Here is a 27,122-nt window from a genome sequence, read left to right as displayed (position 1 = left end):
GTTGTTCCTGCTCATCGGTACGCCTGTGGCTGTGGAGGAATGGAGGTCCGGCCCGGTTGATTTGCCATTTAACAGAATGCAACTCTGGATTTTCCCCACAAAGAGACAATGAGGTCAGCAGCGGTGAGGAGAATGAGGCTGTTGTTTGTCTGTGGGGTCATGGGGCCAGCAGAAGCTAACTAAACCAGGTATTTGTTTTTTTCTAATGGAGGCGGTAGTGGGAGGGGGGGGGCATCTCCAAAGATGCCTCTGAGCTCATCAATGATGGCACTCCTGATGGTTGCCGGGTAACACTTTTTACCTGAGCCAAGAGATAGTCTTTTCCTCACCTGAGACGCGCTATGACCCGACAGTTTTCGCTTTCTGAGAAAAGGTCGTTATTGCGAATCGTTGAAAAGTCTCACATCACGTCAAACGCCGCGAGATGAAACCCAACGCCATCGTCGCTCAGCACTCATCGGGGAAAATGAAGTCCGCTCAGTCTGCCACTGACAGATGGCCTCTCTCTTTAATGGTTCTTTTTCACTTGTTGTTTTCCCAATTTCTAAATAAGCCCTTTGTCTTAATTAGCTCATAATGTATGACCAGAGTGGCTGCAAAGATCCATTACCTCCAAGAAAAGAAGGAAATAATTAGCATGTTGAATAAGAGGGATGAGTGCTATTTGAGTACGGTCAGAAAAAAAAAGTCTTGAGCTTCATCAGCAAGATCAAAGCCTGTCATTACTTCATGAACACGAATTGAATTTCTCCTCAGAAGACAGCTAATTAGATCCTTTCAGCAAAAAAGAACATTTGATTTAAAAAAAAAAAAAAGAAAAATCTGTACTTATGCCTCATTTATGGTGTAGGATTAACGTCCAGGTGAGCGGATAAACTGGAAGGAAGAAAATTCCTCCTCATCACACTGTCAGAGCTGAGACAGAGAGACAGCCCAGATCTGTGTGGCTCATCTAGCAGCTGTCTGAAAGTTTTTGGAATAAAACACAGAATAAGAAGAAATGTGGAAGGATTAATATTCCATTTGATGGAGCCCTGGCTGTATTGATGATTTTAATACGGTGCAGAAGCATGTGAGTTGGGTCATTTTCACAACCATTCCATGTCTCCCTCTTCTGGTGACTTTTTATTCCAAGTTGCAGAGCTGAGTATCATTTACACTGCTGCATTTATTTAATTCATTTAGTTATAGATTCCTTAGGATTTTAGGAAATCTGTTAAAGGATATATCTGAATTCAGTTTAAAACCCTTCAATACTGAGATAGTTTGAACAAAGAGTTTTAGATTAGGCTTGTGCAGCACTAACCAAGCAATCTGTTAAAAAAAACAAACAACAAGCAGATTGACGTCTACATATCTAGTCATTTATCCTGTGGTGTCTGCAAACAGGCTACCTGATGCGTAACATATCAAAATATGATGTAAAGTCATGTTGAAACTGAATTTAATTAAATCTTTCTTTTTAAATTAAAAAGAAAACTAAATCTTAAAGAGAGATGATCATTTTGTAAACGTTGTAAAATACCGGAAGAAATGGGAAGATTTCAGGTTACTTAATTTAGTATCCAAAGAAATAACCAGAGGATCAATCTTGTGTTATTTCAAGGTTCAATGATATGAATCGTATTACAATCACATGTTTCCTGTGGTATGTAAATATCCCTAACTCTATATAGACTTCAACACATGTACTGAGGTTGATTTTTTTTTTTTTTGTTTTAGCATTTTCCTTAAACAAAGATTGTTTTAGGAAATTTGACCTGGAGCTGATGGAGCCTATGACTGTCACTTTTGTGAATGCAACATCCAGATCGTACATGAGATTTAGATGATCTCTATTTTCGTTCTTTCTTCTAGCATCAGGTAACGTGCAGTGCCGCGTAGTGTTCTGGGTACTCTTACAGGCTGAAATCTTGTATTGGATGAGGAAACCTTTGTCTTTTGAACGTTGGAAATGCAGCAGGCGGTCTGCTCTGTACCACAAAGCCTTGGTGCTGTGAATTTGGGAGGTGATGTGACTCGGTGGTGAACAAGCCTTTTATCTCCTGTTCTCGTTTATTTTTCAGAGTCGCCCTTTATGTTTTCTTCACTGTTTTCGCTTAAATTTGAAGTATTTCCAATCTGCCTTTGCTTTCAGGGCTCTGTACTTTGCTGCTGAAGATGTTTTATAGCTTCCTTGTATCGACCAGTAGTTTCCTTTATCATATAGAGAGACATTAAGAAAATATGTGGTGCACTTCAAGCTGCTTTACAGAAGGGATTAGATTTTTGCTGCTGCTTTATTGAAGTATTGAAACAGTAAAATATGAATAATTGGGGACTTTTCACAATTTCATATCAAACAAGTCAAATATTTGCTGCATTCTCAAATAAGATCTTAAATAAGCCTTTATGTGCTGCTGATTGGACAAACCAACGGAATATTTAAAGAGATTTTCCAACACTGCTAACCTTTACTGGAAGCAAATGCTGTCATTTTCTTTTGAATTTCTTAATTCACTGCAAGAAACAGTCCCCGCAGTAAAATCGGTTTTGTTCTGGCTAAACTTTGGCTTTATCAGAAATTTAAAATAAAATGTCTGCAGTGCAGCACAATCACAGGAGCCCCTGTGTGAACCTCCCAGATTTCTTCCTGGATCCCGGTCCGAAGCTGCTCTGTGAAGACGCTGCTGGTCAGTTTGGATCTTCATCTGTCAGTCTGTGCTCTCCCAGCTCCGTGTGCTCAGATTTAATCAGCTCCGCTCTTATCTCAGTCATTAGTGTGTCTGCTTCTGTCCAACGTCCAAACCTTAAACATCAGACGTGGTCTCTCGGTCGCCACCTGGAAATCTGTCATGAGGCTCAAACAGAGCCTGTTTTTTTTTTTTTTTTTTATGTGTGTTTTTGACCACCTTAGTCAGCTTTTTAAAAAATAAAATCCAGCTTCTCCAACACATTTACAATTCATGCCCTCATTTGTGGGCTTTTATATTTTTCAATGTTTTTTGGCGTTGACTTCTCAGAGGAGATGAACACTAAAGGTCAGCGTGAAAGGACAGCCGAGGCAGCAAAAGACACAAACATAAAGATGTGCTTTTTTTTTCTGTTATTTTTTTAATATTTCATAACATTTAATTAACCTCTCATATGCTAGTTTTGAATTGTTTACAAATCTGACTTAAGAAACTTCAATACTAGACAACCAAAAAAACATGTTAAAAGAATGAAACTTGTATAAACATCAGTTTTCCTTTTCATTGTTTTTCAAAAATGATGCGTAATTCCTAAATGCACTTTGACATAAACTCCTGAGGAGCGATGTCCCTCTGAAATATCAGATATGGAAGATGACCTGCTGTATGGAACCAGAAAGTGCAAATAGAAATATCTTTGGTCTTTCCAACATAAATATAATCTTATCAAGTGAAAACACAGATTTTCCTCAGAATTCTTCCTACACAAATTGCTGAGATTCAAGGGCAGACGGCTCTAAATCCACCCAAAAACATCCATCACTTTTTGTGCTGGGATTATCAAATAGTTCTGGACTCCCACAGGAAACGACAGTTCATGCCACATGTTGCAGATCTGTAGTTGCAGCAGGGGTTCAGTAGCCAGACCAACACAGTGACCATAGTAGTTGTTTGTGAGCATAAAGTTTCTTCAGTATGAAAACACATTTTCATACTCCTGCCTCTCAAATGGGATTTCTTTTGACTTCTTCCTTCTAACTTGTCCGCTTATGTCAGCCATATAATTCAGACTGGAGCTTGAGGCTTTATTCCAAGTCTCTTTTTGTGTAGCCATAATTTTATGGATTTCTGCCCACGTTTAGTGTTCAGTATATGATGTTTTCTCTCTGCCTCAACTTTTGACTGCATTATTTGCTTCTATCTACGTACCTAATTTCTCAGTTCTGAACATCAGAAGGAGTATAAATATCATAAGTTTGTACAGAACTGGAAATGAACAAATTACATGGCTTCTGGGTTAAAAGAAAAAGATGCAGTTTTTAATTTCCCTCTAGTAATTACTTATGCAGCTTTAACATGATTAATCATCAGCTCATTTTTCTTAAAGCTTTATTTGTCTATGAATGGTTGATCTTGTTGTAAGCATCCACTAGCAGGTTTTGATGTTTCTCTTTGTGATCTGGCTTTCTGAGATTTCCTGCTCTCCCCAGACCTCAACATGACCTTCACCGTCTGCATTTGCTGCCATTTCCTAATGAAATTGCAAACAGTTATCTGAATCTATGTGCTCCATAAAGCTTTCTTTAATTTGGAGACATTAATTATTTTAATTTTCAGCATGCTAGGTGGCTGTTTAGAGGAGCCACAGCCGCTGATTATCAAAGGTATGAGTAGTCAATTTTCTAAATTTGCATCTTGTGACCTTTTCTAACAATCACTGTGAATAAGTCGCAGCCTTAACAAGGTAATTCATTTCTCTGACTTGAAGGTAGCCATGAGAACTCGAATGAATGGTTTCTGCACCTTTCGCCTTTTTCCTTTTGAGTTTTCTTCACTCTTGATTGCTTCCTTTTATTTGCAGATCAGTTTAATATCATCTCTACTATTGTCACTGATGAAGCTTTGGTCCAAATCTAGAAACTCCTTCGTGTGTCTTTCCATGATATTGCTGTATGAAATGGTAAAAATTGCTTTAAATGAAATATTTAAATACTTAAATACCTAGCTGTCTGCGCATTGTTATAATGTTATGCTTTTTCAAACTTATCGCAAAAGAAATGTTTTTTTCATATAAAAATGAGTTCTTCCAGTATTGTCCTGTATGGAAATGTCGGTACATTGTTTACCGTATGAAATGTCTCGTGATCAGTTCTTATAAAGTCAAATATTTAATTCCAATTTGCATTTTAGTTTTAGTTTCTACCCATTGCAAAGCTCAAACATTGTAAATTCAGTTAAAACCTTAACATTTTACTTTATTTTTTACTAATAACTTTATTTAGCGATTGAGCTGGCAATTTAGAAAGCGTTACACTAAGAACCAAAAACCAGGCCAGTGTTCCTGAAAATTATCATATTTTTTAAATTCATCTACTCATGTTAATTTGATTAGAGGCCGCTAATCAAATTAACTGGTTACATAACACTGAAACATCATGCTTCCGTGTTATGTAACCAGTGACCTGTATATGAGTCCAGAATTTTTTTTTTCTGCAGGTGCTAAGGGGGAGCTAAGCGTTTTACTGAGGATGCTATGACGGATCTTTTTTCCCTATAGTTATCAACACACACGCTTTAGTATTGTTATTTTAATCAGACTGACATCAGCACGAAGCCTTGAGCCATTAGCCAGATGACTTCCAGATAATATTACATTGTTTAGGTTAAAACAGCATTTATGACAAACGGGATACCAAAGTATTGACCCTTTGCAACTACAACACTTAATCATTCGAAGCGCCATGATGTAGATCGGAAGTGAGAATCTTAAGTATTGAACTGAGCGGATGAAGTTGTTTTCCCAAGTTGTTTTTGTCAGTTTGTTCATGACTTCTACTTGTTAGAGTCGAGCTAATTTATCTGTGAACGTAACACACCTGGTTGTAGCTCATAGACGGCGATATTTACAGAAGCTTGAAGCAGCTAGCTGAGAAACCGACCACTTCCTGCCTTCTGACGAGTTGATTAAATTACCGACTTTGCCTGAATTCACACCACATGATTTATGTCACTATGTCAGAAACGGCGTTTCCCCTTAAACCGGAGCGCCGCCCTGTCGCCGCCACAGTCTGAGTCCTCTGACCACAGGATATTTCATAGACACAGAACTTGGATTGACTTTTTTATTGAAAAGATGAATTGATCAAATATATTATTGAAAATAACCTCAATGTTAAGAAAATCCTTTTGTGGCTTTCCTCCTTTTTTCCAAAGGAAGAGCTCTCATTCTTTCATGTTTACCAAAATTGTCATTCTCTTGTTGGTCTCAGTTGAGGACACTATTAACTAAAACCAAAACATTGTTTTCCTTGTTGTGAAAATCTCCTATGCCTCATTATCGGTGTGTTTTAGTGAAACGTAGTTGGACAGTCGAGCACATTTATTCTGACTCTCATAAGTAGAATCTATTTTTAGGAATCCTTCAGACTGATGTGGAAATAATTCCTGACTGGAGGGTCACCCATTCAGCAAGTAGGGTCGATAAACAGCCCATCGTTTTAGTCAGCTCATACCAAATATAGCTTTTAGTAAATGGGACCTTAAACATCAAACAATGAATATTTTCTTATGAGAAATCTACATGATTTGTGTGAAGACTGGCCCTTCAGACTCTAATGGAGATTTCCAGATTGTGTAGTTTTTATTCCGATTCTGTCTTAATTCCTTTGGTGATTATTAGATGTGGGCATTTATCAATTATTGTGAACAGTTTCTTAGAAGAAGTTTTGATTTAGTGTTGTCTTGATAAGTCGGAGTCAGTAATATTTTTTTTAAACCCTTAAAACTGACAGTATTATTGGAAATATTAATTTTTACAATTTTATCCACAGTTTGTTCCATGAGACCATCAATAAATAAATTCTAAAATATGGGTAAATGTTTCCACTCTACTGATATAAGTCATATTTTTAAAGTATACATAGAAGTGAGTGCATTCACAGCCATAGAGTTACCTAAAAAAGTAATGAGTAGTTTATTACTTCTATCAGTATCATAATTATACCACAAAATATCATGATAACATCGCCCACCTCTAGAGACTACTGAGTAGTCTCAGTAGTCTCTTTTCTTTGATGAATTTATCTAATTTGACATAAAAAAAAATTCTAGAAGATAAAAATCAAGAATCTAAATAACAATGCAGCTCTATCATGTGTTTTGAAAACCTCTTTAATTAGGGAGAGTTGACTTGTTTATCTTCTGGGTTATTATGATATTTGGTATCGTGTCTCCTGTATCGGTTTTGTCTGGCACAAAGCTTAGCATAAAAAAAAATGCAGCTATAAAGAAAACACATGTAATGAAAGACATGTAAATCAGTACAATACATAAAGCAAAGCAATTAAAAATGCCTGAACCACAAAACGCAGCACAAATACCACGAGTAAAGAGTAACTATTCCTGGTCAAAGTATCAATTCCTGTGGACACGTCTGCAGAAAGCCGTTGTATCTGCAGGACATCCTGCAGCATTGTGCTGTGGGCTGAAGTGTGTTATGGCTGCATATCGGGCTGAACTGACCTTTACAGAATGACATGGAGGAGCTATGAGCCGTCAGCATCACACACTTACACTGCATCATGTGCTGAATGTGAGCTGTCCATGTAACACACAAACTAACGCAGGAGCTCTTCCTGCTGTAACATGCTGCCCTCTTGCGGTGGATATGAAGAACTGTGTTCAAGTTTCAGAAACGTACAACCTTGTCAAAAAAAAAACATCAACGTTTTCTGCATCTTCATGTGTAGAATCAGTAATAGTAGCTGTTGGAGGAGAGTTTGTTGTTAAAAATGCTGGAGTGTGTTTTGTAAAGCAGATCGCAGCTCTGGTGGTTAAACTCTGATGACTGCTCTCATTTAGATGCTTTGTTGTGCAACATACATTAATCACAGGGCAGTGCGTTTGTGACAGGTCTCAGCAGGAGAGGGCCTCTAAATGGCGTGGGTCCACGTCGGAGCTGGCAGGATGAATAAACGGCTGTCATGTACGTGTTTGTATCTTGTCTTGTAGTGGCTAATGATAGTGAGTGAGGGGAAGAGCAGCGGCGCTCTTAGCAGATGGTGAGTAATGTGGTTTGCTTTAGCTGCCCACCACGCTGGCTCTAATTAAACAGAGGAGATTACATTAGGACCGGCTCCCACACAGACTCGGAGTGGCTCCGGCCCGAGAGCGGGGCCCCGTGTCTGAGCTGGAAGTGATTCTGTCTTATCACACGGTCAGAATCGCGCGATTCCTTTCTGCTTGGTTCGTAGATGATGAGATCTGGGGAAGGTTAGATACGCTCAGGTCAACAAGGCTGTTTGAATTTTGAGTCCTGCAACTGAACTGGGTAAGGTAGATGAATCAAATTCTTAAAAGCTTGGATAAAAGGAATGCTAGCCATCAAACTGCGAATTATTAAACGTCATGTTAATACATTTCCTCTACATACTTCATTTTTACAGAAAAAAAAAGGAAACTTTATTAATAAATAACCTGGGTCCTAGCATTAATTTTGAAGGCCAGTTAATTATTGAATGATATTCCCTTTGTGACAGTAATTGACTTTGTCTCTTTAAGAGCTTCAGGCACATCTGGAACAATCTGGCCAGATGGAGGTAGTTCCTGCTAAGTTTAATGCAGCCCGGCCTGTGGAGCCAGAAAGGACAGCAGAACCAAAGCTGAGTCAGTTCAGATATGCCACAGTTTCACTGCATTTTAATGGAAATGGCTCCTTCAGTTTAAAAACTGTAAGAATACAGTTTACGGTGTTAAGACTAGGCTTGAAACGTTACCTTTTGATAACATCTGTTGTGGAAACTCTAAAATATATGAATACTCTGAAGAAGAGCTGTGAATTATTATGCTATTATAAAATAGAAGATTTTAAATCTCTCAATGCAACTGTTTCATTATTGAAGGTTTTGGGTTCCTCGCCCTTTCTTCCCCTGAATGCTGCCTCTTAACTCAGGTGTAAATATGACATTGTCGATGCACCTTTCAGAAGCTGATGTGTCATAATTTTTTGCTGACCAGTTGTAGATGAATGTATATGATTGTTTTCCTTTACAGATGTTGCAAAGGGTTATCAGTCCTTCAGCAAATATTCATTTTAATGCCTATTTGGGGAGGGGAAAAAACCCCCCAATTACTCTCATGTTATATTTTAAACAAAAGTAAATTTCAATGCTCATATTTTTATCAGTTTAATTTTTTTGCTTGATAAATATAGATTAGAGGTAGACAACAGAACACTACATTTAATAATTTGGAGTCTGCAGAACTTTGTGGCGCTGATGTAAATCTATGACTGCAGTTCTGTTGCCACATGTACCCAATCTGTCAGTCATGTTTGTTTTATTAACATTCTTATGATGATGCAAACCAAAATGTCACAGTGTCGAAAGCTTGATTTGTTTCAACATAAATCAAATATTTTAAATTAAAAACAAAAGTGGGGTGGGAGTGTGGAGAGCTTAGCTAGCAATGAGCAGTCCATTGAATTCAATACGTCTAAAATGCTACTGAATTAATGACAATAAAATATGGGAACATGCAGGTGGAAGCTAAAATTCGGTGTCAGAATAATTGAGGAAACCTGAGGATAGCATAACAGAAGCATTTTGTGCTGGTAGACTGAGCAGAGCGCTGCAAATCATTCAGCGGAGCCACAGTCCTAAACATACAATTGAAGATGTTTAAGGGTGAAATCAGCTCAGTCCAGCGTAGTGGTGATTCATTTGCAGGAAAATAGGGATAAAAGTCTGAGGATGGCTACATTTGCTTCAAGTAGTGTACAATCTTCAAAATGTCCGCTTGTGATGGAACATCAGAACCTGATCCAAGGACGCCGCCCGTCTAAGATATCAAAGAAACGAGCCTTTCAGACGCTGCAGGAACCTTCTTTTGTATTTTCTGCTCCCTCCAAGTATAACTCGTTAGAGTTTAGCTGGTATTTAGCAAATGCTTTGACTAATATAAATCTCTGGTGGTTCAGATTGCTTACTGGGTGTGTTTACATTTACTTTGTTGAGATGATGCAACTGAATTGAGTGAATTAAACTGGATTTTAGTGAAATGAAAATATGAAAGGAAGAACAACATGACACAAGAGCAAAACGGTGATGATACTCGACAATGAATTAAATATTAAAGCAACTATAACATCGCATCTCTGTTGTTTTAGTTTAGACACTAAAGAAAATGAAGGGGAATTACTATAAACATTTTTTTAAAAAGCTACCAACATCAACATGACCCTGTATTCATTTAGGTTTTCTCATCTTAAATTGACCTTTTTGTTTAAATCGACATGCAATTTTAAATATATTTCTAATACACCAAACCCCTGTATGTAGTTTTGTTGCTGTACAACATAGTTCTTACTGTTCTTTCACTCTGGGTCTGCACAAAAGTTCAACTAATCGAGTGGAGGGGGAAAAAAAAAAGAGTAATTGTTTCAACTCAGAAAGACTTTCAGAAATGATCACGTTTAGCTCCAAGGCCCAAAATTTCATCAATCCATAACTTAATCAAAATCCATAATTAAAATAGCCTTTGGCTAAGACCTTAACACATAACAGATGTTTTCATATGTTTGTTGAGGTTATCCACAAGGTAAAGTGTTGGGGGAGTTGGGGAAGGCTGACACTTGATGAGAATAATTTTTTTTTTTTCCTGACCGTTTTCCGCCTGCAGCTTCTGAGATGTGAGGCGTTGCTGCTTCGCCTTTTCAAATGTCTCTACCTTAAGGTTACCATCATTTATGCATTTTCAATCACTTGGACAAGCAAGCTGTCGATTGGTAGCGCTTTTTAAATTTTTAATGCTGGAGAAAAAACCCCAAAAACGATCAAAAGAATGCTTCAGTCATTACAGGAGAAAAACAAACAAACTATAAGGAAATACAATTCTGCAGAGATATTGAAAATTAAGTGATATTGATAAATTTTCCTGCAATTTGATTACTTTTAGAACACAGGATGTCATATTTATTGACAACCCTGATAAATACTGGAAGTAAACGAATCATGATGTAGTAACGCACTGAAGAATGAGCCGGAAAAAATCCAACATTTTAATCTCAATACATGTATTCAGTAGGGAAAAATCCTGAATTAAGAAACAATTTAATATAAAATCTCTGCCACTCTTATTGGCTCCCTGCTTCCAACACAATATGTAATGTCCTGTATTGCAACACAAGGCTGGAACTAGACTTCTACAGTATTTAGGTTTAAGGAATGGGATCAATAAACAAAGTACATTTTTAAGTAATTTGGCTAGATGTTTTGAAAAAATTAAAACTGCAATTTCAAAAGCCTTTATGCTCCATGGAAAGTAAAACTCACTCGGTACGCAAATGAAATAACATTTTGTGCATTCCAGTTAACTTTCCAGTTGTCTGCTGATGCTCAGTGTTGCTCCCCTGTAAAGCTCTGGTGTCTTTACCCCAGTTATTTCTGAAACCATTTAATCTAACTTCTACCACTTCAAGCATTTCTCTAAAAATGAAAAACCTTGTAACCATTTGCATTTCCAGCTGTAAAATATACCCAAGAAAGACAACGCCAATCAGCAGTGCTCACTCTGCAGCAGCAGCAGACGACTGCACACAGTTCAAACTTTGAAGCAATATACAAAATCTAAAAAAATTAAAAATAAAATAAAATAAAAATCTCTTTGACACAATTTATGTGCCAACTAAGCATGTGTAATCAAACTGTGCAGTTTATTTTTGACTGACTCCTTAAAAGTGCAGAGTAAAATCAGAGAATATAACCTCCAGAAACACAAGCCTGTGCTGTTCTGCCTGAGATCCAATCCTAGTGTTGATAGAGATTCATTACTGATATTATATCTGTTGGGCTCCACAACCTTAGAATCATTTATAGGGTAAATGTCTGGAGAACCAGAAACTTTTGTATTGTTGAAACAACGTCTTAAAATAATAATAAAAAAAATGTATTATGCCACTACAATAAACGAACTACACAAGCCTTTTTAGACGTGTGTATCGGCTGGGAATAAAAGTGTAGTTGTGTGGAGTTTAAGTATTTTTTCCCCCTTACAGGAGAGTGCTGTGCTTTTATTATGGGGTACTATATCCAAATTCTACGCTTGTTAGTCGCTTGCCTATTTTCACTGGCAGAAATAACAGGGACAGCTGAAATAATTAGAATATAGAAACTGCGGGAATGGCTTCAAGTGAACTGAATAAATTAGTTGTATAAAAAAAAAATGGCAGGAAAAATCTTTAGCTGCTGCCAGCTTCAAGTGGTTAGAAGTACAAACTTGAGCAAACTATCATTTGATTTCTTAAAAAAAAACAAAAACATTTCATAGCTTCGGTTTTCTATGGCAGCTCTATAGGGCGCCCATAAAAAGATGTCACATATTTAGAACATGTCAGGCAGGTGTAAATAACGTGCATGTCTGGTGCGGAGAGGATCAAATAAAAGCTCCGAAAGCAGACAGAAGCAACAGCAGGAAACCGAGACGAGGTGCATAAAATAGTAAATCGTTTTATTCTTTTTTTAAACCATGCCACTGAACACTGACGCACACAGAGTTGTGCCTGAATCCACACTGAGAAAACATTTGCACACACTGTGTTACAAAGCTGTAATGAAGAGGGAATTTTCAGATTTTTCTTTTTTTCCCCATTTTTTTTTCTTTTCTTTTTTTTTTTTTTTTACTGCACACATGGCAAGAAGAACAACCCTGATTGGATACCAGCTCGAGCTTTGATCTGGTCCTGAGGTAGACAGACAGTGACATAATCTAAACAATGCTAATCACATCCTTCTAGGACACATCAAATAAAAGACAGCTGCATTATCACGACATACGAAGATCAAAGAAAAAAACAAAACAAAAAACCCTTTTCAAACAAAAGTGCTCCATTTCTTTTGGTCCACCGAGGAAATCCATTTATAGTGCATGTTCATGTAGAATAGATACAGTGACTGTGGGTTTTCATGGCACCGAGTGTTGTTGGCTACTTGGAGAGGCATCGGTAATGCCTACAGATGCCAAGATTTCGCTCATCGTCCAGAAATGTCAGTCCATTGTCGCTCTGAAGGGAACGGTTTCAGACGAGCCGCGCCACTTTCCTTTTTCTCCCCCCCCCATAAAAAGTTGCTCAGGCCTTGCATCAGATTATCAGCCACTATCACAGTATGTTGCTTCCATTTGCAATGTTCAGACAAAGTGGATCTACATGGCAGTCTATCTTTAGTTTTAGTAACAATAAACAAACACCCAGAAAACACCGACCGACAGCACAGACCCATGTACTCAAGCACATTTATGCTCTACTTATAAAAGAGGCACGAGGGAGGGGTCTTTAATCAAACTCGTACGAAAAAAACTAAACAAACAAAAACCCAACGAAACACACGCACAAACATTAAGATGTCTCTCGGATCATACCGAATGTAAACAAATGGCAAATTACCGTAATACAAAAAATACGACATGTTCAAATCTAAAGAGACCGCGTCGGGCTCACACAGCGGGAATCACATACCATGACAGTACGTTTACGGCTACACTACGACCAACCACAACCTGCACCTCTTAGGAGTTGGATGTCAGAATTTTCTGCTCATGTTTTATAAAAACACAATTTATTTTCATGTTTTTTTTTTTCTTTTCTAATAGAAAATTCTGATTCTGTGATTTTTATAAGACATCTATATAGAAGCGATGATTTAAAAAATAAACACTTAAAAAGCCTTGCAGAGGCTTGTCACGATTTTTTTCTTTTTTTACACACTGTTTGACCGTGGAAATTGTTTTTTTTTTATTTTAAATGAATCTTGCTAAAAAATAATTTGCAGTGAAAATTAAAAACCAGTAAGCGATAGAGACGCACCGATTGGAATTGTGCCACCAGTAACCCATCTGTTTTTTTGTTTTCTTTTGTAAAGCTTTGCAGAGTTTTTCTGATGCAGAGTTTGACTGATTTTAATTTCTCTTTAAGAACTTAGAAGAAATAAGAATATTCAGAATGATTTTTTTTAGCCTTCTTGCCATGCAAGGTCATGTATTATTTTAAATATTAGGAGCAAAGGTGACCTCGCGGTGTGTGTGTGTGTGTGTGTGTGTGTGTGGGGTGGTGGTGGGTGTGTCTGAGAGCAGGGTAGCAAAATTCCAGAAATGTTCTTAGTTGGAAAGTTTCTACGCAACATAACAGGATTTTCATGGGAGCGGACATGAATAATTCTGGAATTCAAAATACAAAAGGTCGACCTTTTGAAAGAAAATTTTAAAGTAGTTGGGGGGGAAATATATTTTAGCTAATTTTAGCTTTATTTTGACAAAAAAAAAATTGTGAGTACATTTCGGTGTATCTGTGCTATTTACCAATTCAGTGCATGTAGTAGGACTACAGGGGAACCAGAGCCGTGACCCTGACATGCACTCTGCAGTTCTCCATCATATGCTCTGATTATTCCCTTGACCCTGGACTATCGAGGCTGGAGCATACTGTCCAAGACTATTGAAACCATATTCTTGGAATGTGTTCATAATATTCTCAGGTGTTTGTTTTTTAGTTTTTAACTCACGAGTACAACATGAATACCTGTGATGAAACAAAATGTTTGCATTTATCATCGGATATGTTGAGTTACATTCATACAATGTAAAGTTTCCAACTTAGAAGATTTTGTTTCCAGCAAAAGAACTTATGGCTGCTTTGCAACCCAAAGGGTGAGATACGACATAATAAGAGGATTTTTGTTCTGTAATACAGGGGACGGTCAAAGAAGCACACTTAGCAATTGCCAAGGGGACCCCTGCTGGTCTGGAGGCCCCAAGTGAAATTGACAGAAAATGTTTTGTGCTAGTTGTACACATAAAAAATGTGTATATATTAAAAAGTATGTTTTATAGATTTGTTACTCACTACTTTACAAGAATGGATAATTAAAACAGAAAATGCAAAAAAGAAGTAAATTTGCTGTTCTCTGTTCAACCTTACTATTATCTGCTACAAGTCTTGCTCTCTCTCACTTTGTTGCAACAGATTGTTAAATAGTTTCCTTTCAAGTAGCTTCTTACATCTCTCTGCCTCCCCTGATTTTATTCTTAGTCACTTCACTAACGCTGGAAATAGCTAACTTCAATGCTTCTTCCCTTCATAACAGCATCTACTGTGAAGGTTGTTGCTGCTATAGCAACCCGTTCTGCAGATGGTTTAACTTTATGCGGACCATCACTGGTCAGGGCCAATCCAGCTGAAATGTGCCGGGTGCCAGTCTCTCGGTACGTCTCTAGTGAGGAGGTAGAGCTCGCTCTACGAGGAAACCTCCCTACAAACACAGACCACGTGATGAAAACCAGCACATATATTTGGTAACACATAAACTACATATAAATAGCATAAAACCTTTCAAGGAAGCAACTCAGATTTGTGAGCGAGTCACCTCCAAATCAACGCTGACTGCATGAGAAGACAAGGCAATTAAAGAGATCGAGCTCATGAGGTCAGCCGTTCAAGTAAAGAAAACAAAAAAACATGCAGAAAAAAAAAACTTGACTCCAAACTGAAAACCCAGCAGGGAAACAAAGCTAAGTCAGAGGAAATTAGGAGAGAGAAGTTGCAAAGTTTAGCAAATGGAGCTTTTAAGGGTATATTTTTAACATCTGCGGCACAGCTGAGGATGACAGTCGCTCAAATCCTGCTGCTGCACACGCAGGTCAGCAGTCAGTCACTGTGCTGTTGATGTTTTTCACCACAACAGATTCTCAAGAGATGATGTCTAAACGTGTGTTTTTGTGTTTGAGGACTCGAACAGTTAAATCCTCAGGAATCTGTCAGCAGCTTTTCTAATTAATTTCTTTAACTGTTACAAGGTCAACCGCGTTCCCTGCTCCTCGAAATGTCAGAGTTTGAGATTTGGAGAAAGGCTAAGTAAATCTCTTTGGATTTGACTCTCTCATTTATTTTAGAATGTCATTGCTAAGTTGCCTCTATTTTACAGGATTCTTCATTTTCGGAATTATTCGACTGCTAATAAAAGTAATCATTAGCTGCAGCTTTACTCTGTAAACACTTCTGTAATCCTGCTTTGCACGTCTCGCCGTCGGGTTACAAAACAACCCCCACTGCCCCCCAAAAAAACTATTCTTTCCTTCTTTCTCTATGGGACACTTTGTCCTAAAACCGCAGAATACTCTTTAATGGTTCAGCATTAAAACCAGAAGCCCCAGTTTTCACCCAGTCGTGATGGTTTTTGTGCCTGGCGTCCGAGTCCTGCTCAGACGTAGCAGACGTACAGGTACGTCTTCTCTATCCTCCAGTCGGTCGGCACGTCCTCAGGCTTGTGGCCCTTCATGTGCTTCTGCATGGCGGCCAGGCTCGGGCAGAAGTCCTGGCAGATAGTGCACTGGTACGGAGAAGCTCCGTTGTGCGTACGCAGGTGCTTGATCATGGCCGAGTAGTCTCTGGAGCGCTGGTGGCAAAGCTTACACTCAAATGGCTTCTCACCTAAGAAAAGGCCAAAAACAAACAAACAAACAAATTAAAAAGACTAAAACGAGTCTGGAGTTGGATTTTTGATGATAATTTGATGTTGAGCCTCATTGACATTTTTCCAGACTCTGCTGTCTGGAAAAATGTGGAAATTGTTTTCAGCATTTTGGTGGTTTGTATAAATGCGAAACAAATAACTTGGAGAATATAAAATGATTTTTATTTCCAGATTTTATCCTTATCCCACAGACTAAATGTTGTCCTTTCTATTCTTTCTTTGTGTTCTTCTGTCTTTTTTCCTTACATGTTCTTTGTTTCCTCCTTTCATCCCCAAGTCCACTCATCCTTTGCTTTCTTAATTCTTCCTTCTCTCCTTGCTTCCTTTCTCCCTCATGTCCATCCTTCTCTTTCCTTATATCGTTCTTTCCACTCTTGTGTTCTTCTTTTCTTTCCTCTTATGACCCGACTTTTTTACTCCCATGTGTTACTCCCTGTTCCCCCCATCCCTGTTTTTCTCCTCTTCTTCCATGTCTCTGTCCAGGTTTCTCTTAATTCATTCTATTTTGTGTATCCTTTTTCCGTCCTTGTTTTTGTTGGAACTCCGTGAAAAAAAACATGATGTATGTATTGAAGCTTTGAAAAGTCTGGAGTGTTATTTTTCATAAATGGGCAGTTTACCTTGGAAATAATTACGCTAAAGTTATTGAGTACCACTAAGGCAGACCAAGGACCACCAAGGTACTTGTACCACAGCTTGAGCACCATCATGGCATCCCATATTTTTCCAGACTGCATAGGAACCTTGTCATGTAAAGCACAGTTCAGGAACAAGTCAATTCAAACAAACCTGACCTGACTTGACCATGGTTTTAGAAGAAACGTATATTCATTTCTAAAAGGGAGTCTGCAGTTAACTTTTCAGATTTCTCTTAAACTTTTTTGTTCCATCGGCAATGTCTACGTTTTCCAGCCAATGTCAGCTTTAAATGCATTTTTAACTTCTCTGCATTTAAATAGCTGAAAACTTAACTTGGATGTCTGGAAAATGACAAAAGTTGTAGGAACTTTGTGTATAAAGCACAGCCAATGTACACTGAGCAGCACATTACTGAACCAAAGCAAACCACTGGGTGTCAGACTTGAGCAGCAGCAACACCTAAGGAATACAATTGAAATGGAAAACTTGTCGGATTAAATCATCTCATCAAGGTCTGTTTGAAACAAATGAACCAATATTTACTCTTGTATGCTTTCTATCATTTCTTTATGTCCACTTCAGAATCAAAAACTAATTTTGTAAAGGAAAATCTAAAACTTTGGTCACTTTTGCACAGACTCACAGAACAGCCTGATCAGACAAGAAGAGGCAAGAAAAAGGAAAATGAATTGAAAATGTCTATTCAGTCTCACATGGTCTTGTTGTTGGTTATTTTGCTAACAGCCTGCTAAATAAGGTGGTATGTTTGAAGGAGTGTGTGTGTTGCTGTACGGTTTCTTTAAGTCGGCTTGCTGAATGCAGTGTGTTATTGAAAAGAATCAATTTTTTCTGGCCTTGGTAAGTAGTGCATGAAAGGTACAGGGCCTTACAATAAACACCTTCATATATTTCCCTATTTTCACATAACATCCACAAGCTTCAATGGATTTTATCAGGACTTTATGTGATAAACCAAAACAATGTACCACATAATTGTGAAGTGGAACCACAATTCATTCATTCAAAATTTTACCACTGAGAATACACTAAAATAAAATTTAATGCAGCTAAATTTTAAAAGTAAACCTGTGTTTACTTTTATCTCGGTTGCTCCACAAAGGCCTAAGATGTTTGTAAAGGATCAAACATTGTGATGAAAGAGAACATGGTGCAGAGATCAACCAAAAGGCCCATAAACCAGCTGGAGAATACTACCAAAACAACTACCACTGCTCAACACGCTATTGCCTCTGTGATACACAGATACGCAGCACAATGCTGCCGCTACAGAGGAGAGGCAGGAAAACTGGTCATATTATACCAGGAGTAAGATTAAAGTAATTATATCTCAGCCCAGAAATAATCCTGTAAGAGGTTCTAAAAGATTAGAGGCTGAGAATGATTCTTACCTTCTGGTCTAGTCAAAGTCCAGTCATAAATCAAATTAAATTTTTTTTTAAACTTTTAGAATAAAAATTTTCCAATCAAATCTGGCTCCACTTGAGCTATTTTGCGTAGAAAAATTGTCATAAAGTTTTGTAGAGACCAACACCAGAAGGTGTAGCAGGTGTAGCTGTCCCGTGTTACTTTGTGTGACCCTGGAGCTAATTCTATAATATAAGGGGAATGGGGGAGGCTAAAAAAATATTTTCTTTTCAGATTATTGTAAGGACATTTTTAAATTATAAAAATCATGTTCCATCAACTACACTGTGGAAGATGGGGTCAGATGGGGACAGATGACTCACTGTAGCAAACCCTAGAGAGAAAAGCCAAAAGGCAAAGATGACGAGTCCATCAACAACATGCACTGCTTTGTGTTGGTCTACCGCATAAAATCACAATAACATTCAGATGAAACACCAAGGGAAAACTTGAAGGGGCATGAATAATCTTGCAATGCACCGTGTCGGTGTGCGACTTTCAGTGTCTCACCTGTGTGAACCCGGTAGTGCGTCTCCAGCTGGTGTTTCAGGCTGAACCTCTTGCCGCAGCCGTTGCACTCGTAGGGCTTCTCCCCGGTGTGGATGCGTTTGTGGCCCCTGAGCGTGCCGTCGTCTCTGAAGCAGCTCCCGCAGAATTCACACTCAAACGGGTGATCGCCTAGGAGCACAGTCGCGTCACACGCGCGAACCGGCGTTACAAGAAGCATCGCAGAACAACTTTGTCGTTGGCACTGCATGTCGCGGCGCAGGCGAAACCGCGTAGGTCAGATAACCACACAGGCCTGTCTGGACACGGCCATTAGGGAAACGACGTGCTTTCAGACGTCGCTAATGTTTTGACACGAGGACACTCCTCTTGGCTGTATACTAACAGCTAATAAAAGTCCTCCGGGCATGTGCTGCTCTGTTCCCTATACTGTAGTTAATCTATTTCTCTCCTAGGCTGAGGGTTTGACTCATCTCCAATGACCTATGTGCCTCATTATCTCAGTGTCCACAGCAACAGCCAAGTCAGAGGATACATTGCTCTCCTCATTACAGGCCGATTCTCCCCAATCCCCCACCCCACTGTGGAGCAGATGACATTTACAAAATGTTACTTCCAAGCAGAATGGCATACAAACGAGATACGCCGCCATGGCCAAAACTCCCTTCACTTCTGTCTCTTCACATCAATTATGTATTTCTCCAGTCTAGACATCAAGCCGTCCTGACAGCTGGTAGTGTTATTTAAGGTAGGAGAAGAAAAGGGGACATCTTTTCAGTAAATATCTCCCCGTCTCCCGCGGCACCGAGACTCACCCTCAGCAGCACACAGAGACAAGTCATTTCCATTTGCTTTTCCTTCAATATTTATTTGGGTTTCCTCTATCATTTTCCATGAACCACACAAGAAGTGACAGCCATGAATTGCAGAGGCCCCAAAGGCTGTCTAAGAACCCGAAATATAAACAGGATGAGATTGCCCAAAAATACGCACCGGCCATAAAGGTACAGTGCTGTCATCGGAGAGGTGAGTCATCCTATAGAGAGCGAAAAGGAAAGAGTGGGAGAGGATGCGTGCAAATTGACTAAAAACCTTACAGCCAATAACCTGAGGAAATTAACCTATATACAGAAATAACACAGCTCTTCATCTCTTTTCAACATACAGTGCTGTGAAAAAGTACTTCTCCCTTCATCCAGCTATTCAACCTTCTACAGCCTGTAACCGCTCAAGGGACTGCGGCCTGCTTCCAGTGACCGTCGGGTGACAAGCTGGACAGGTTGCCAGGCCACCACAGGACAAACAGCCATGCACACACATAACTAAGGGTAATTTATAGCAACCAATTAACCAAACATGCATGTTGTTGCACTGTGGGAGGAGGTTGGAGAACCCAGAGACAGTCCACATGTGCAAAGGATGGGCATGCAGAAAACTCCCAGTCAGGATTCAATCTCCAGACCTTTTTGTTGCAAGGCAGCGGTACTTTATACTGTGCTATTGTTCCAATGGTGATCAGTTCTTAAGAGAAAAAGGCTATCCAAACAAGCATGACGCTAAGTGAAATGGTCATTTTTCCCAGTACTAACAGCTAGTTGTGCCACACTTGATAGAACAACTGCTCTTCTTTACAAAACTGCTTTAAGTCAACCGTGATGCTAAAGTCACGTCATAACATTTCAACCACTGTCAAAGTTTGGTTTCGACTGAGCCATTCAGTGCTGAATATACTAGTGTGTTTTGGATTGTTTACCTGCTGCATAACTTAAGTGTCTTTGACCAGTTTTAACCAGCCATCCACAAACTGATGGCTGGTTATCTCTTCTTATGGTAGAGAGCTGAATTCTAAGTTTCATAAATTACACCAAGTCATTTTTATTTTTCTTAAGATAAAAAGCCTCTAATGTGACAAACACAATCTTATATGACTGTATATATTTTCTATGAAATGTTGTTGGTTTTAAAGAAGATTTACTGGGATGTACACCTTCTAAAACTTTATTTTTACATAATCTTTGAGATCATCATTAGGATGTTTTTGATGTAAATATGAAATGGGCCAGGTTTCTGTGCTGCTTTTGGTCAGCAGTGGTTTCTGAAAAGAGATTTTTGTAGAGGTCATTCTTGCCCAGGCTCCAACTCATCTTATTGGATTTTGAACACACAGTCTAAGTAAGTCAAGTGATATCTGATGATTTAGGGTTCTTGTGTGACTTGGCCATTGATGGATTCTTTGAATGGTTCTGATAGGTCGGCCATAATTGGTTAGCATAGTGGATCGCCACTGTTTTTTCCCATTGGTAGTTGATCACTCCAACTGTAGTAAGATGATCTCAAAGCCTTGGAAATGTCTTCATTAGCCTTTTTCAGACAAATGTCAACAACTTTCTCATCTGTTTTTAAATTTGTTTAGATCAAGACATAGGGCGTTATTTTTATAAATCAGTTAGCTTACTGATGTTAGGTGTTCAAAGGATTTCTTTAGTGTGCAGGCCTGTTGTGGCTAATATTGACTCAACTTTTGAAAAAAAAAAGTGATTTATTTAATTTATGATTACTGTATAGATTCACTGTATTGTACTTTTTCCACATAGAGCCGGGTTAGTTTGGATAGTTTTTTTTTCATTTGATAATAGCTAAGATGACCCCTTACCCGTGTGGGAGCGCAAGTGTCTTTTGAGGGTGGTGTGGCTGGGGAAGGGGCGCTCACAGTGGCTGCAGATGTAGCTGTGCATCCCTGCGTGGACCTCCATGTGCTGCTGCAGGGCCTTCTGGGTCTGGAAGCGCTTCGCACACAGCAGACAGAACACCGCCATGTCGGTCCCTGGAGAACGCACAAGACACAGACGCGCAGTTATTTCAGTACCATACACAGACAGGGCCTTAAGTGGGGAAACTGGGTCACTTCAACTTTGTGCAAGTCCTCTGAGGGAAAAGCTTCTTTCAAAGAGCAAGCGCCTCTACCTAAACTAACTCCCCTAAAAGCCCGGAGGCACTTTCAGCTGCGAGTCTTTATGCGCGCTATTTTAAACCATGAAAGTGATTGTTTTCTTTAAGAATTTCCCCCCACACAATGCACACGGCATGCCAATCACACAATCAATGCCTCCTTCCTGGCGTGTTAGATGTCTAATTATTCTCTTCATTCCCCCATCAGGAGTTGGCTTCAGCCTGTGAAGTCCTCCGTCTCTGTGCTCAAAGAGCAGCTGATAGTGGCTCCACCCTAAATGATGCCTACACTACGTGCTCCGTGCTGAATGTTAAGTAGCGATATCAAGCCATTAAAGGCAGGACTGCAGGAAAAAACACAATCCAGTTTAATCCTGTGTGTGACCTGGCATCTCTTTGGGGCTGCTTTCCTGTTGCACGGAGTGTGGCGAGGAATACAGATAGGGGAGTCGCTGGCAGGGTTGTTCAAGTCAAAATGGCTACGTGAAGAAGATCCATTGGCTGTCATACAGTCGACACCTGATCTACCGAGTTCGGGGGGTGGCAGCAGACGCCGGCTCTCGAACCCTTTTCTGGCGTTCACGCCGACGCAAACTCACACGGTGCGGCTAGACGGAGAGACCGGGACTAATGGGCAGCACTGACATAATGTGCGTGTCCTGGAGAGCGATGCTTTAATGTGAGATTATGAGGTCCTTATTTCTCTGTCTGCTCAGGTTGCAGATCATTTACAATGTGAGCAGGTCCCATTGCTCCTGACTCAGATTCAATCAGACATCTCCAGCAGAGGATCATTAGTAAACAGAGGACTGTGCCAGCACTTCATTGGAATTCAAGTGGGGTTGCTGTGTCGCATTTAAAATGCAGTCTGATGAGGTCCACTAAATCAAATCATTTGTTACTGTTATTGAAGTGCCTTGAGGCAACTGGCAATTAAATTGGAATTAACGCAGGGAAAGGGATACAGCACACTCATACTAAGAGGGAAGAGTGTCAGACACTTGCTTTAGGTTCAATCAAGTTAGCAGACAGACGAGCCCGCTCAAAGAAAGAAAGAACCAGAAAACAAATCAAGCAAATTCACATTTTAAGGAGTAAATCAAACACATTCACATAGCATTGTTTACTAATCCATGCCTCCTGATTTGTTCAAGCAAAGCAAAGCTCAGCATTTTATAGATAACTATAGTTTGACGAAGCCTTTTTTTTTTTTTAAACTGAGGTCCTGAAAGTTGCAGCTAAAAACTCAACAGACAAATGTAGATAATAGACAAATGGTACAGGATTCTTGATGTGAGGTTGTGTTAAGGATAATAAGCAGTTTTATATTTTACCTGAAATTTATTATTTTAATAATTTGTATAGATTCATATTAGTTGGAGTCTATTGACTAGCCCAAGAGAGGCCATGACCAAAGTGGAGATCAGCCATCCTAAAGCAACCCCACACTCAAACTTAACTGTGCTTTATGGAAACATTATTTTATGAACCTTTAAACAATTGTCGCACCTTAATTGGTAATTTACAGAGAAGCTGATGAATATTTACATTAGAAATGAAGGTTGGAGGTGCTACATGATCAATAATCCTCCTGTGTAAAATGCGTTCTGCATGTGCAGGTCCTCCAAGGCGGAGCTTTGTAGAAGCAAGCAGGTAGGCAGCCCTGAATGACTGCCAGGGGAGATTCAAGGATTTACATGTAAAGCTCCAAATATTATATATTTTTTTATAATACCCCACATTAAAAAAGTTAATTTATTTCAGTAATTCAAATCAAAAAGTGAAACTTGCATGGATTCATTACACGGTTTGATTTATTGGAAGTGTTTCCTGTTTATTTTGAAGATTATGGCTTGCAGCCACTGAAAGCTCAAAATATTGCACAAGATGTGTAAAAATAAGTATTAGAGAAATATAATTTTATAAATAATCATAAATAATGATGAAGACTGCTGACTTGTCAGCTGTCCAGGTTACAGTCACTGATATTCTCTACAAAGAAGCTGAGCAGCAAAGGTTAGCTGCTGAAGAAGATGCCTGTTCAGAATGCTACTATGCCAGCATACAAAGGGAAAGTTGTGTGAAATAAAAAGTTACGTCTTTAAGGATCCACGTCTTAAACATCAATACGTCTATCAGGAAATTCTGCAGAATTTTTCTGATGAAAACCTTTATGGAAACAATTTTATTTTCCAGCAGGACTTCACAGCTGCCCTCATTGTCAAAGTACTGATACTGACTTTAATGATGGTGGTGATGCCATTCTGCTTGAATGACCAGCAAACTGACCTGAACCTCATAGAGAAACGTTTAAGTATTAACAAGAGGCAGATGAGAGACACCTGCCCCAACACTGTTTAGGACCTGAGGGCAAAGCAACCTGGGCTTCCCTAACAGAACCACAGGCTTATCAACTCCGTACCACGCTGCATTGATGAAGTAAGTCGTGCAAAACGAGCAACACCCACACACCGAGTAGTGCAGTACTTTTCAGTAGGCTGATTATTTCAGAATAAAACATTTCTCTTCTTTTATTGGTCTAATGTAATATTGAGCATTTCCGAGAAACAGAATTTTGATACCTCATTAGCTCTGAGCGTGTGTGTAATCAAAATATATTATGTTGGATTCAATTTTAAATAAATAAATTAACTTCCCAGAGATATACCTAATTTATAAAGATGAACCTGTAATGTTGGTTTCTCCTCTAAGACAGTTAATTTACAGCCAGTAAGACGCGAGCACGTACCGTTTTAACAGATCTTCACTTGAAAAAAAATGCTGAACTATCCCTTTGACACAAAGAAGATGGGATGAAAGACATTCCCTGATCTCAACAATCCTTCACTGAGCCACTCCAGTGGAATGAGCTGCACCTGTTTGGGGGACTTTAGCCCCCACAAAGGACACACAATAAGGTTCAGGGCCTCATTGACCGAGCCTATTAGTCATAGGCTCCACACACAACTTCAACGATCCCCGTCTTTCTACTAAAGCCTAATGACCAGGGCCCTTTTCTCACCCGCAGATCACAATATTTTAGTTGTAAACAAAAGGCTTTCCATTTTGAACGCCTCTGCTGCCACCCCACTCCCTGCATCCGCTGACCGTACAGGAAATCATTGGAGTGTCTAACCAGCTTCCCTCTGTGCCTGAGTCATACTCTGCTAATTCTACTGGAAGCTGCAGCTGTGAGGCCTGGATAATGAGCCATCCAAAACCAAAGCAAAACACATTTAAAAAAGTAGCAAATTGAATCTCTTTATAACCCATGATTCAATTGATTTCCTCTTTTTGGTAGTTGCTGCGGCCAGCAGGGGGAGCGCTTTCTGTTCCTTTTTGAACGGTAGCTGCGGGGAGAGCACCTAATCCAACGTGAATACATCAAAGCTGCTTTAATTACCCCACTTTATATCAACCATCGTACACCGCAAACTCCTGCTTTCTCTGCGGCTGTGCATTTTTCAGTCTGCGGTGAAAGTTTAGTTTCTCTGCGCCGGTGAAACCGTTGCTCGCTGACACTCGCAGACATCCACAGATGTAGACCTGATCCTTCTGTCACCAACAATCCTGAAACTTGAGAATAGAAATGACAAATATTCTGTCACAAGAATCTTCACCTTTGATCTGCGGCTGACACACACTGACAAACAGCTCAGCGGTCGTTTTTATTCCGCGCAATTGACGGCTGCTGAAAATAAAAATACCGAATAATATCTTGAAGTGTAAAAAGAAAAGGAAAAAAGAAACCTAAAAGGAGTGTGTGTGTGTGTGTGTCAGTGGTGGCATTTCACCTCACCGCGCTCTGTTAACTTCTCAAAGGTTTTTTTTTTTCTTTTTGGTCGTGGATTTTTTTTTTTTCCTGTAAGCTTTTGTAATAAGTGCAGAGGAGCTTCTTTATGAGAAAATAGGCCCCTAAAGTTGGCTGCCATTGCCCCCTGCTTTCTCACCCCGAACTGCACAATAGGTGTTGGATTTGGCCTTTTTGAGGCACAGGCTGACCCCTCTGACCTTTGGCCCACGGAGGGGTAAATACCATGTAATCAATGGGTTTTCTCAAAGCTTTGTGTTCAGTGGGAGGAAGGCTTTAACAGTGGAGAATAATAATTTACTTCTGAGCATTTCTGCATTTACACTGTGCATTATATGACAGAGCTACCCGCCGGAAGCACGATTAGATGTGCGAATGAGACAGGCTCGAGGTTCTACTGCCGTTTCGGCATATCTCCATCAGGGATGGTGCCACACACTCGTGATTTTTATACACTCTGCCTCTTTTCATCTGCCACTTAATTCAGTCCAGCTGAGGTGGGGAGTTGGCTTGGCTCTCACGCTGCCTAAGAAACAAAACCATGTGTCCAGGCAACCAGATAGGATCATGGTCCTTGCTGGGGTGAAGTGTTCGAGCTAATCCCTTCATTCACAAATAGGCGCAGCCTGTTTCTTTTCAAGCAGCAAACAAAAGTTTCCCACCCTGAGAATCTGGGAGCAAAACCCCGCCGCAGATGGAACAAAGGATTGTATCGGCAATGACCACAAATCGGGGTAAATTCTTCTTAGCTTTCGTGTTTGGAGCCCATCAATTAATTATCTGTATGTTGAAATGTTGGATGAACATAAAGACGAGGAGGATTCTAGTGGTGGACGGCCCTGTTAAAGACATGGAATAGCTTAAAAATGAATCATTTTCAGCATACATATTCTTTAAATATTCAACTTTTCTTTGAGTACTTTTATTGACGTATGTTGTGAAATAATTATTTTCAACTGTTTATAATATTTGATTAGGTAAGCTGGTAGATGTTTTAGAAATCAATGAATTCCTGTTTCCCTGAGATACAGATGACCATTTTCTTAAAGTGGACCCATATTAATCTGGCTACCGTGCACAACGGGGAGGATGGTAAAAGAGAGGAAACAAAGAGTGGCGTCTTGAGGTCACCATGTGTCCATAACAACTATTAGACTCCATCAGCAAGACAGCTTGCAGTTTGGAGGTCAAGCCAGGAAAGAAGCATTTCCTGTCCTACCATCACAGATACGAGTTTGTGAAATTTACTCAAATTTGCAGGTTCTTTTGGAACTGTGAGCTTTGGTCAGATTAGACTACAAAACGTCTTTAATGCCAATCCGAGTGGCTTTGGTGTAAAAGGATAAATATGGGTTTAAACTACCTCATACCAATTGGAAAAAAAATGTAAGATGTGATGCTGTGTGTCTTTTTGGAATACACTGAATCATAAACTTCTTCAATTGAAATAAAACAAAAAATTATTGTGTGGTTGCTACTAGAAAAACCACTGTATTCCAGCAATTTCCTGTTTTGTTCCAATAAAGTGGACTGTATTCGGAAATGTTGGCAGCTTTCTGGAAATCTTAGTCAGTCTGACAGGTCTACAGCAATGGTTCA

At 39.4% G+C, this 27,122-nt stretch overlaps 1 protein-coding gene across 1 annotated transcript in view; it reads right to left on the bottom strand.

Moving 5' to 3' along the window:
- Nucleotides 1–12,394: 12,394 nt before the first annotated feature.
- The window catches only part of LOC102232145 (zinc finger and BTB domain-containing protein 16-A-like), a 33,100-nt gene continuing 18,372 nt past the window's right edge, over nt 12,395–27,122 (bottom strand). The window contains exons 5-7 of the mRNA XM_014473748.2: nt 21,417–21,587; nt 18,767–18,934; nt 12,395–16,149 (exon numbers count right to left, since the gene is read on the bottom strand). Coding sequence (XP_014329234.1) covers nt 15,920–16,149; nt 18,767–18,934; nt 21,417–21,587 — 569 coding nt within the window. The 3' untranslated portion in view covers nt 12,395–15,919. The remainder of the gene's footprint in view (nt 16,150–18,766; nt 18,935–21,416; nt 21,588–27,122) is intronic.

Source organism: Xiphophorus maculatus, chromosome 18 (genome assembly GCF_002775205.1).
Source record: "Xiphophorus maculatus strain JP 163 A chromosome 18, X_maculatus-5.0-male, whole genome shotgun sequence".
In the NCBI taxonomy this organism is placed as follows: Eukaryota; Metazoa; Chordata; class Actinopteri; order Cyprinodontiformes; family Poeciliidae; genus Xiphophorus; species Xiphophorus maculatus.
This window is presented reverse-complemented; position numbering and strand designations above follow the sequence as displayed.